The following is a 12,233-nucleotide window of genomic DNA, read 5'->3' as shown; positions in this document are numbered from 1 at the left end:
TTAACAGCTTGCTTCACCGTGAAAGAGTCTACCCCTTGTTCTATAAAATGTCTCATTTTAAAGGGGACACTCCCTTTTTTCCCTCCTACAGCTGCAAATGTTTCAACTCTCCCCCTATCATCTCCGTCCCAGAGGCTATCAAAGATTAGAAGCCGAAAAAAATGCATTTGTGATTAAATGTTCTCTGAGCTCATGCAGGCCTCCCATGCTGAAAGAGCCCAGCACAATGCATTGAGGGAGACAATATCAGAGTCCAGGAAAGCACAAAATGAACGCGAGGACAGGAGGGACAAGCGAGAGGAGAGGTGGCGTCAGCGTGATGAGAGGAGGCAGGATGCAATGCTGAGGCTACTGGAGGATCAAACTGATATGCTCCGGCGTATGGTTGACGTGCAGGAAAGGCAGCAGGAACACAGACCGTCTCTGCAGCCCCTGTGTAACCAACCGCCCTCCTCCCCAAGTTCCATAGCCTCCTCACCCAGAAGCCCAAGAACTCCTCCACCCAGAGGAATGCCCAAGCAACAGAAAGCTGGCATTCAATAAGTTTTGAAGTGCAGTGTGCCTTTTCCTTCCATCCTCCCCTCCTCCTCCACCCCACCCGGTGCTTCCCTCCTCCCACACCCCTCCTGGGCTACCTTGAAAGTTATCCCCCCATTTGTGTGACGAATTAATAAAGAATGCATGAATTTGAAACAATGACTTTATTGCCTCTGCACGCTGTGATCAAAGCGGGGAGGGGAGGGCGGTTGGCTTACAGAGAAGTAGAGTGAACCAAGGCAGCGGATTTTCATCAAGAAACAAACAGAACTTTCACACCGTAGCCTGGCCAGTCATGAAACTGTTTTTTAAAGCTTCTCTGATGCACAGCGTGCCATGCTGTGCTCTTCTAACCGCCCTGGTGTCTGGCTGTGCGTAATCAGCAGCCAGGAAATTTGCCTCAACTGCCCACACTGCCATAAACGTCTCCCCCTTACTCTCACAGAGATTGTGGAGCACACAGCAAGCAGTAATAACAATGGGAATATTGCTTTCGCTGAGGTCTAACCGAGTCAGTAAACTGCGCCAGCGTGCGTTTAAACATCCAAATTCACATTCTACCACCATTCTGCACTTGCTCGGCCTACAGTTGAACAGCTCCTGACTACTGTCCAGGGTGCCTGTGTATGGCTTCATGAGCCATGGCATTCAGGGGTAGGCTGGGTCCCCAAGGATAACTATAGGCATTTCAACATCCCTAATGGTTATTTTCTGGTCTGGAGCCTCGCTGCAGCCATTCCCACAGACCAGAGATCCTAAAGATGCAAGCATCATGTACCTTTCCCGGCCATCCTACGTTGATGTTGGTGAAACGTCCCTTGTGATCCACCAGTGCTTGCAGCACCATTGAAAAGTACCCCTTGCAGTTAATGTACTGGCTGCCCTGGTGGTCCGGTCCCAAGATATGGATATGGGTTCCGTCTATCGCCCCATCACAGTTAGGGAATCCCATTGCAGCAAAACCATCCACTAGGACCTGCACATTTCCCAGAGTCACTACCCTTGATAGCAGCAGCTCAGTGATCGCGTTGGCTACTTGCATCACAGCAGCCCCCACAGTAGATTTGCCCACTCCAAATTGATTCCCGACTGACCGATAGCTGTCTGGCATTGCAAGGTTCCAGACCTTGCATCGCCACTTGCTTGTGAACTGTGAGGGCTGCTCTCATCTTGGTATTCTGGAGCTTCAGGGCAGGGGAAAGCAAGTCACAAAGTTCCATGAAAGTGCCCTTACACATACGAAAGTTTTGCAGCCATTGGGAATCGTCCCAGATCTGCAACACTATGCGGTCCCACCAGTCTGTTCTTGTTTCCTGGGCCCAGAATTGGCATTCCATGGCATGAGCCTGCCCCATTGCCACCAGGATGGCAAAATTGCCGGGACCCGTACTTTGAGAGAAGATTGTGTCCATGTACTCATCACGCTCCTCACCGTGCTGCCGTCACCTACTCACCTGCTTTTGCAGGTTCTGGTTCTGCATATACTGCATGATAATGTGTGTGGTGTTTAGAGCGGTCACAACTGCTGCGGTGATCTGAGCAGGCTCCATGCTTGCCGAGGTATGGCGTGAGCAGGAGAGCAGAGTGGCAGTGGAAGCGGCGGGTGGATGATGATGCTGACAGCAATATGGCACCCGCACGGAAAAAGGCACAAAACGATTGTCGGCTGTTGCTTTCATGGAGGGAGGGAGGGAGGGGTAGGCTGGCAGCAGACAGTGCTGCTGCCTGGGAGAGCTATCCCTCTGCCAATATTCCAGGCAGGACTGAATCTCCATTAGACAAAACTTAAAGAAGAGAATGATCTGAGTCACTCCCATTTATGTGCAGGCGCCCCTGACAGACTTTACCGAGATCTGCCAGGAGCACCCATGTCTGCCCAGGTGCACCGACCGACCTGAGCAAGGCTGGCCAGAGCACCCACCAGACAATGAGGACGGCTACCAGTTGTACTGCACTATCTGCTACCACAAGGCAATGAGCTGCTGCTATGTAGCAATGCAGTCCCACGTCTGCCAGCACCCAGGGGACATATGGTGACAGTGAGCTGAGCGGGCTCCATGCGTGCCATGGTATGGCGTCTGCATGGATAATCCAGGAAAAAAGGCGCTAAATGATTGTCTGCTGTTGCTTTCATGGAGGGAGGGAGGGAATGGGGTCCTGATGACATACACCCAGAACCACCCGCGACAATGCTTTTTGCCCCATCAGGCATTGGGATCTCATCCCAGAATTCCAATGGGCAGCAGGGACTGCGGGAAATGTGGGCTAGCTACCCACAGTGCAACGCTCCAGAAGTCTACGCTAGCCTCGGTACTGTGGACGCACTCCGCAGACTTAATGGTCTGAATGGTTTTAAGTGGGGACACACACAATCGACTGTATAAAATCGATTTCTAAAAATTCGACTTCTATAAATTCGACCTAATTTTATAGTGTAGACATACCCTTAGGGTATGTCTACACTACGAAATTAGGTCGAATTTATAGAAGTCGGTTTTTTTGAAATCGGTTTTATATATTCGAGTGTGTGTGTCCCCACAGAAAATGCTCTAAGTGCATTAAGTGCATTAACTCGGCGGAGCGCTTCCACAGTACCGAGGCAAGCGTCGACTTCCGGAGCGTTGCACTGTGGGTAGCTATCCCACAGTTCCCACAGTCTCCGCTGCCCATTGGAATTCTGGGTTGATATCCCAATGCCTGATGGGGCTAAAACATTGTCGCGGGTGGTTCTGGGTACATATCGTCAGGACCCCGTTCCCACCCTCCCTCCCCCCGTGAAAGCAAGGGCAGACAATCATTTCGCGCCTTTTTTCCTGAGTTACCTGTGCAGACGCCATACCACGGCAAGCATGGAGCCCCCTCAGGTAACCGTTACCCTATGTCTCCTGGGTGCTGGCAGACGCGGTACGGCTTTGCTGCACAGTAGCAGCAACCCATTGCCTTCTGGCAGCAGACGGTGCAATACGACTGGTAGTCGTCCTTCTCGTGTCCGAGGTGCTCCAGGCCACGTCGGCTGGGAGCGCCTGGGCAGACATGGGCGCAGGGACTAAATTTGGAGTGACTTGACCAGGTCATTCTCTTTAGTCCTGCAGTCCTATTGAACCGTCTTATGGTGAGCGGGCAGGCGATACGGACTGCTAGCAGTCGTACTGTACCATCTTCTGCCAGGCAGGCAAGAGATGAGGATTGCTAGCAGTCGTATTGTACCATCTTATGCCACGCAGGCAAGAGATGAAGATGGCTAGCAGTCGTACTGTACCATCTTCTGCCAAGCAGCCATGAGATGTGGATGGCATGCAGTCCTTCTGCACCGTCTGCTGCCAGCCAAAGATGTAAAGGATAGATGGAGTGGGTCAGAACAAGAAATAGACCAGATTTGTTTTGTACTCATTTTCCTCCTCCCCTGTCTAGATCACACTGCAGTCAGTCACAGAGAAGGCGCAGCGAGGTTAATCTAGCCATGTATCAATCAGAGGCCAGGCTAACCTCCTTGTTCCAATAACAACGATAACTTTGGTGCACCATTTCTTATTGGAACCCTCCGTGCAGTCCTGCCTGAAATACTCCTTGATGTACAGGCACACCCTTTGTTGATTTTAGCTCCCTGAAGCCAACCCTGTAAGCCGTGTCGTCAGTCGCCCCTCCCTCCGTCAGAGCAACGGCAGACAATTGTTCCGCGCCTTTTTTCTGTGCGGACGCCATACCAAGGCAAGCATGGAGGCCGCTGAGCTCATTTTGGCAATTAGGAGCACATCAACCACCACACGCATTATCCAGCAGTATATGCAGCACCAGAATATGGCAACGCGATACCGGGTGAGGAGGCGACGTCAGCGCGGTCCCGTGAGTGATCAGGACATGGACACAGATTTCTCTGAAAGCATGGGCCCTGCCAATGCATGCATCATGGTGCTAATGGGGCAGGTTCATGCTGTGGAACGCCGATTCTGGGCTCGGGAAACAAGCACAGACTGGTGGGACCGCATAGTGTTGCAGGTCTGGGACGATTCCCAGTGGCTGCGAAACTTTCGCATGCGTAAGGGCACTTTCATGGAACTTTGTGACTTGCTTTCCCCTGCCCTGAAGCGCATGAATACCAGGATGAGAGCAGCCCTCACAGTTGAGAAGCGAGTGGCGATAGCCCTGTGGAAGCTTGCAACGCCAGACAGCTACCGGTCAGTTGGGAATCAATTTGGAGTGGGCAAATCTACTGTGGGGGCTGCTGTGATGCAAGTAGCTCACGCAATCAAAGATCTGCTGATATCAAGGGTAGTGACCCTGGGAAATGTGCAGGTCATAGTGGATGGCTTTGCTGCAATGGGATTCCCTAACTGTGGTGGGGCTATAGACGGAACCCATATCCCTATCTTGGCACCAGAGCACCAAGCCGGCGAGTACATAAACCGCAAGGGGTACTTTTCGATAGTGCTGCAAGCTCTGGTGGATCACAAGGGACGTTTCACCAACATCAACGTGGGATGGCCGGGAAAGGTGCATGATGCTCGCATCTTCAGGAACTCTGGTCTGTATGAACAGCTGCAGGAAGGGACTTTCTTCCCAGACCAGAAAATAACTGTTGGGGATGTTGAAATGCCTATATGTATCCTTGGGGACCCAGCCTACCCCTTAATGCCATGGCTCATGAAGCCGTACACAGGCAGCCTGGACAGTGGTCAGGAGCTGTTCAACTACAGGCTGAGCAAGTGCAGAATGGTGGTAGAATGTGCATTTGGACGTTTAAAGGCGCGCTGGCGCAGTTTACTGACTCGCTTAGACCTCAGCGAAACCTATATTCCCACTGTTATTACTGCTTGCTGTGTGCTCCACAATATCTGTGAGAGTAAGGGGGAGACGTTTATGGCGGGGTGGGAGGCTGAGGCAAATCGCCTAGCTGCTGGTTACGCGCAGCCAGACACCAGGGCGGTTAGAAGAGCACAGGAGGGCGCGGTACGCATCAGAGAAGCTTTGAAAACCAGTTTCATGACTGGCCAGGCTACAGTGTGAAAGTTCTGTTTGTTTCTCCTTGATGAAACCCCCCGCCCCTTGGTTCACTCTACTTCCCTGTAAGCTAACCACCCTCCCCTCCTCCGTTTAATCACCGCTTGCAGAGGCAATAAAGTCATTGCTGCTTCACAGTCATGCATTCGTTATTCATTCATCACACAAATAGGGAGATGACTACCAAGGTATCCCAGGAGGGGTGGTGGAGGAGGGAAGGAAAATGCCACACAGCACTTTAAGCACAGCACTTTAAAAGTTTACAACTTTAAAATTTATTGAATGACAGCCTTCTTTTTTTTGGGCAATCCTCTGTGGTGGAGTGGCTGGTTGGCCGGAGGCCCCCCCACTGCGTTCTTGGGCGTCTGGGTGTGGAGGCTATGTAACTTGGGGAGGAGGGCGGTTGGTTACAGAGGGGCAGCAGTGGCAGTCTGTGCTCCAGCTGCCTTTGCTGCAGCTCAACCATACACTGGAGCATTCTGGTTTGGTCCTGCAGCAGCCTCAGCATTGAATCCTGCCTCCTCTCATCACGCTGCCGCCACATTTGAGCTTCAGCCCTGTCTTCAGCCCACCACTTACTCTCTTCAGCCCGCCACTTACTCTCTTCAGCCCTCCACCTCTCTTCCCGGTCATTTTGTGCTTTCCTGCACTCTGACATTATTTGCCTCCACGCATTCGTCTGTGCTCTGTCAGTGTGGGAGGACAGCATGAGCTCGGAGAACATTTCATCGCGAGTGCGTTTTTTTTTCTTTCTAAGCTTCACTAGCCTCTGGGAAGGAGAAGATCCTGTGATCATTGAAACACATGCAGCTGGTGGAGAAAAAAAAAGGGACAGCGGTATTTAAAAAGACACATTTTATAAAACAGTCGCTACACTCTTTCAGGGTAAACCTTGCTGTTAACATTACATACATAGCACATGTGCTTTCATTACAAGGTCGCATTTTGCCTCCTCCCACCGCGTGACTACCCCCTCAACCTTCCCCCCTCCCTGTGGCTAACAGCGGGGAACATTTCTGTTCAGCCACAGGCAAACAGCCCAGCAGGAATGGGCTATACTGAGTGTCCCTGAAGAAAAGCACCCTATTTCAACCAGGTGACCATGAATTATATCTCACTCTCCTGAGGATAACACAGAGAGATAAAGAACGGATTTTGGTTGAATGCCAGCAAACATACACTGCAATGCTTTGTTCTACAGTGATTCCCGAGTATGTGTTACTGGCCTGGAGTGATAAAGTGTCCTACCATGAAGGACGAAATAAGGCTGCCCTCCCCAGAAACCTTTTGCAAAGGCTTTAGGACTACATCTAGGAGAACCGCAAATGCCAGGGCAAAGTAATCCTTTCACATGCTTGCTTTTAAACCATGTATAGCATTTTAAAAGGTACACTCACCAGAGGTCCCTTCTCCACCTGCTGGGTCCAGGAGGCAGCCTTGGGTGGGTTCGGGGGGTACTGGCTCCAGGTCTAGGGTGAGAAACAGTTCCTGGCTGTCGGGAAAACCGGTTTCTCCGCTTGCTTGCTGTGAGCTATCTACAACCTCCTCCTCCTCATCATCTTCTTCGTCCCCAAAACCTGCTTCCGTATTGCCTCCATCTCCATTGAAGGAGTCAAACAACACGGCTGGGGTAGTGGTGGCTGAACCCCCTAAAATGGCATGCAGCTCATCATAGAAGCGGCATGTTTGGGGCTCTGACCCAGAGCGGCTGTTCGCCTCTCTGGTTTTCTGGTAGGCTTGCCTCAGCTCCTTCAGTTTCACGCGGCACTGCTTCGGGTCCCTGTTATGGCCTCTGTCCTTCATGCCCTGGGAGATTTTCACAAAGGTTTTGGCATTTCGAAAACTGGAACGGAGTTCTGATAGCACGGATTCCTCTCCCCAAACAGCGATCAGATCCCGTACCTCCCGTTCGGTCCATGCTGGAGCTCTTTTGCGATTCTGGGACTCCATCATGGTCACCTGTGCTGATGAGCTCTGCATGGTCACCTGCAGCTTGCCACGCTGGCCAAACAGGAAATGAGATTCAAAAGTTTGCGGTTCTTTTCCTGTCTACCTGGCCAGTGCATCTGAGTTGAGAGTGCTGTCCAGAGCGGTCAGAATGGAGCACTCTGGGATAGCTCCTGGAGGCCAATACCATCGAATTGTGTCCACAGTACCCCAAATTCGAGCTGGGAACGTCGATTTAAGTGCTAATCCACTTGTCAGGGGTGGAGTAAGGAAATCGATTTTAAGAGCCCTTTAAGTCGAAATAAAGGGCTTCACTGTGTGGACGGGTGCAGGTTTAAATCGATTTAACGTTGCTAAATTCGACCTAAAGTCCTAGTGTAGACCAGGGCTGAGTGTATAGAATGTATTGGGAGCTTCACGTCTCAAAGCATAATTACATTGTCGGAAGTGATAGTGTAATTAAAGGAACACTCTCTGCTCTGATTGGGCCCCAAATTGGCAAGAACAGGCTTTAGCAAAACACAAAGGCTGGGAGAAATGTTTCCAGAGTTTGAGTATATAAAAAAATCCTCCTGGAAACAGTCATTTGGAAACAAAACAATGTCTCTGCTGCAAATGTGCACTTAACGCTCTGCAGAGCCCCTGAAAGTGAAAGCGTTAGTGAGCAAAAGTGAAAGTGACTCTCGGTTTCCGCTGTGCATGTGAAGCAAAAAGAAAAAAGTGAAGACAAATAAATTGGATTTTAAAATACTTTCCTCTGTAATAAGCTACGGTTTGCTTAGTAAAATAGCTACGGCCCCGGTTTAATTCCATTATGGGACTGTGTGAATTGCTGAATAATCATCCTTTTTCAGTTTGCTGGGTAATTGTGTTTCTGTTTCTAACCCTTCAATTAAAAAAACAACTAAGGGCCCGATCCTCAGCTGGTGTGATTCCGTGAAGCCCCATTGAAGCTAATGTATTGATGCCAGCGTAATACCGATGGACCCTGGCCGTCGGCAGGTGGGATCGAATCTGGGACCTCAGTGCATGAGACTCTACCCCATGAGCTAAAAGCCAACTGGCTCTTAGCTAAGGCTGTAGAGCAATCTCTCTCTCTCTCTCTCTCTCGGTGCCACTAGATGGGACACAACACCACAACCAGGAGGTGTGTGGCTTACACCAATTTACACCAGTAAAGGATCTGGTCCACACTCCCTAGCACTTAACGTTGCAAAAATAACCTTCAAAATGTAAAACAAATATAAACTGATGCAGTGTGGTGTGCCTGAGTCTGCAGAGAGCCTGGCATGTTAGCTCTGAGCTGAACTGTCACATTCATCCAACAGGATGTTCTCTTGGAAGCCTGATGACAACACTTTAAAGAGCAACATAGTTAATTATTTCACTGATGATCATTTTGGCAGCCAGATCCGGCTAAGGTGCTTATCCACTGTGGCAGAGATTGGGACCGGGAGCAGGAGGGCTGGCAACGTTTGCCAGGGTGGGAAATGTGGAATTCTTTGTGGAGAAGGCAGCTGGGCATGTTTAGTACAAAACCTGACATCACTGAAAATGGGAGCAGCTGCATACAATACAAAAACAGTGAGGATAGGGCACTTCGCAGATCAGATGGGGCTGATGCATGTGTGCACAGTGAGCGGGGTGGTGTGGGGACGGTGCGGGGTGATTCTGGGGTTGCCAATGGATGACGTGTGTCCAGTGTGCTGCATAAGATGGGTAAGGAGATACATAGGTATTTACAAAGCATGGGTAGTGTGTCCCTGTGAAGCCCCAGTGCCACTCGAGATGGAGTCTGGGTTCCGAATTAGGCTAGACAAGTCCCTGCCTCTCCTCTTGGCGTGCTATCACCCAGCGGTGATTGTCGCAACCTGCTGACCAGTGTGGTTAGCATAGATTCGTGGTAATCGACACGTCACAGCCCGCTGGTGTCTGGACAGCAGGCTGATTACAGCTTCACTAGGCAGGGCTGTGACGTACTATCCGCATGCTCTCAGACCACATTTAGGGGGAACAGTGCCAAAAACAGCTTCCTGCCAACGCTGGCATGCTAGATGCCCCATCACGTACTAGTCTCTGAAGCCAAGCCCACAGAGCAGTAAGGGGAAGGAAAACAGGGACACTGTATCTGCAGGCACCTGGGGGTGCTGGGAATGAGCGAAACTGCTGCAAACGAAATGGAGCACCAGCGATAGCAGAGCTCAGCCAGCCGAGCCGTGCCTGGGAGGAGGTGCAGGGCTGGGCGTGGGTGGCACTGACTATGCTGCTCGACAGCTCCTGCAATCAAACCCCCTTGGGGGGTGAGAGCCCCATCCACATCCTAAAGCCACAGGAACAGGGCAACGCTGGCACAGTCCCCAGCAGGGATGACAAAGCCACACTGACTGCTGAACAAGGAGAGCACAGCTGGGTCCACTTGCAGGCCCTGGCTCCACAAAGCCTTCATGCCCATGCCTAACCTAGGGCTTCAGTCCATCCCTGTTGAGCACAGCCCTCATGCACATAGAATCATAGAATCATAGAATATCAGGGTTGGAAGGGACCCCAGAAGGTCATCTAGTCCAACCCCCTGCTCAAAGCAGGACCAATTCCCAGTTAAATAATCCCAGCCAGGGCTTTGTCAAGCCTGACCTTAAAAACCTCTAAGGAAGGAGATTCTACCACCTCCCTAGGTAACGCATTCCAGTGTTTCACCACCCTCTTAGTGAAAAAGTTTTTCCTAATATCCAATCTAAACCTCCCCCACTGCAACTTGAGACCATTACTCCTCGTTCTGTCATCTGCTACCACTGAGAACAGTCTAGAGCCATCCTCTTTGGAACCCCCTTTCAGGTAGTTGAAAGCAGCTATCAAATCCCCCCTCATTCTTCTCTTCTGCAGGCTAAACAATCCCAGCTCCCTCAGCCTCTCCTCATAACTCATGTGTTCCAGTCCCCTAATCATTTTTGTTGCCCTTCGCTGGACTCTCTCCAATTTATCCACATCCTTCTTGAAGTGTGGGGCCCAAAACTGGACACAGTACTCCAGATGAGGCCTCACCAATGTCGAATAGAGGGGAACGATCACGTCCCTCGATCTGCTCGCTATGCCCCTACTTATACATCCCAAAATGCCATTGGCCTTCTTGGCAACAAGGGCACACTGCTGACTCATATCCAGCTTCTCGTCCACTGTCACCCCTAGGTCCTTTTCCGCAGAACTGCTGCCTAGCCATTCGGTCCCTTAGCTCAAGGTGCATGGTACATGGGCAGGTGCTGCAGGGCTCTGCTGAATCAGGGTAATAGCATCCCAAGGCATCCTTGGCCTACAGAGCCCCAGCCCAGTGCGTTCAGTGACACCCGGGACACAGGCCTCTCCTCCTTGTTCGGCTGTGGGACAAGGAGCACATTGGAGTCTGAAACTGCTCTGGCAGCTGCAGCCGCCCCTTGTGACAAGCTTTCCTGTGAAATCACTCCTCACCTTTAGGATTGCATGTGAATCTGGGAGTCACCTGGGGAAGGAGCAGCAGCATAGGGCAGCTGGGACTCACCCAGAGAGGGTCCAGCACAACTGGACACATGGTGCCCCGCACTAGTCATGTTTTCCAGCTGCACTTGCTACCTCGTCAGAGAACTGGACACAAGAAAGCTGACAGCCAGCAACATCAGCTCAGAGACATAAACAGCTGGGCATGCCAGGACTGGTGGGTTGGCTGCAGGATGTGCCCACTGCCCTGGTAACTCGACCCTGCCCACTGCTAGTGGCGCGGCAGAGACACAAGCCCATCTGCTTGTTGGCTGGAGCAGCGGGTTCCCACAGAGCTTCTGGCGTCTCTATGGCTGAGACAACTCGTGCCAGGCATGATGGCGACATTAGCACCATGGGCACTTCTCCCACCATAAGCTGGACTGAGACCACCCCCCTCCTTTCAGACCAAACAGCCTGCAGCCAGGACAGCTTTGCCTGACTGTGGCGTGTGGCTACTCAGGGACAAATCATTGAAACATGCACGTGTGGATCCCCTGAATGAGGCATCCACAAATGGCTGCACTAGCTCACAAAGTTTGATCAGGATCCATGTTCCACTCTCAGGAGGACTGATTAGCCAGTCATAGAGATCAGATGAAGTCACATATCCTGAGCTTGTGTTTTCATTGTCTGGCAGAGACTTGGCAAATGGACTTTCTGAAACAGAGCTCACATTCTCCATGTTTCCTCTATAATTTCATAATTTCTTAATAAAAATCAATTGTTTTTCTGCTTTGCTCTGGGATGGCTCGGCAGCTGCTTGGTTAAGGATGCAAAGACAGTTGCATTGCAAAGTCTCCTGAGGGGTTCACACTCCACCCACCTAGCAAGCTGCATGGAACTTGTGCACAGGGTGCTGGAGGGAAGAGCTTGGAGAGGCACAGGAAGTCGGTCTGTGTTCATATGGCTGGCATGCTAGCTGTGGTCACAGCACATCTGTAGATAGTTCTCTTAATAAAGAGCCAGTTTAGCTTTAGGAACATGAAGTGCTTTTGTGTTATTACCCAACATGTGGAACATGAAACAGTCCTGAACTTTAACTTTAGCCAATATAGATTAATCCAAAAATTATATTTTTTAAAAAAACACACTCCTTTTTTCCTGTAAATGACCATGCTTCAATTCAGGCCAGCAGGGAACGTTTTCTGACATTTAAGTAGCTTCATTCAAAATCTAATACCGATCATACTGATAATGATCATGAATGTTCTTCTTCGTGCTGTCAGTGGGCGTGTGCATGGTAC

The 12,233-nt window shown here is 50.7% G+C and overlaps 1 protein-coding gene across 1 annotated transcript; it reads right to left on the bottom strand.

The window, feature by feature from the left end:
* Window positions 1-5,733: 5,733 nt before the first annotated feature.
* LOC140916932 (uncharacterized) lies at window positions 5,734-7,838 on the bottom strand. Its single transcript, XM_073358830.1, has 2 exons — window positions 6,933-7,838; window positions 5,734-6,345 (listed from the first exon to the last, which is right to left on the bottom strand). The coding sequence occupies exons 1-2, from the start codon at window positions 7,513-7,515 to the stop codon at window positions 5,804-5,806; spliced, it is 1,125 nt and encodes a 374-aa protein (XP_073214931.1). The 5' UTR covers window positions 7,516-7,838; the 3' UTR covers window positions 5,734-5,803.
* Window positions 7,839-12,233: the final 4,395 nt, after the last annotated feature.

Source organism: Lepidochelys kempii, chromosome 9 (genome assembly GCF_965140265.1).
Source record: "Lepidochelys kempii isolate rLepKem1 chromosome 9, rLepKem1.hap2, whole genome shotgun sequence".
Taxonomy (NCBI): domain Eukaryota; kingdom Metazoa; phylum Chordata; order Testudines; family Cheloniidae; genus Lepidochelys; species Lepidochelys kempii.
This window is presented reverse-complemented; position numbering and strand designations above follow the sequence as displayed.

Coding starts and splice junctions, on each gene's coding strand:
- LOC140916932 (XM_073358830.1), bottom strand. CDS start 7,515: ATGCAGAGCTCATCAGCACAGGTGACCATGATGGAGTCCCAGAATCGC. Junction 6,346..6,932: donor AGGTGGAGAAGGGACCTCTG/GTGAGTGTACCT, acceptor TTTCTCCACCAG/CTGCATGTGTTTCAATGATC.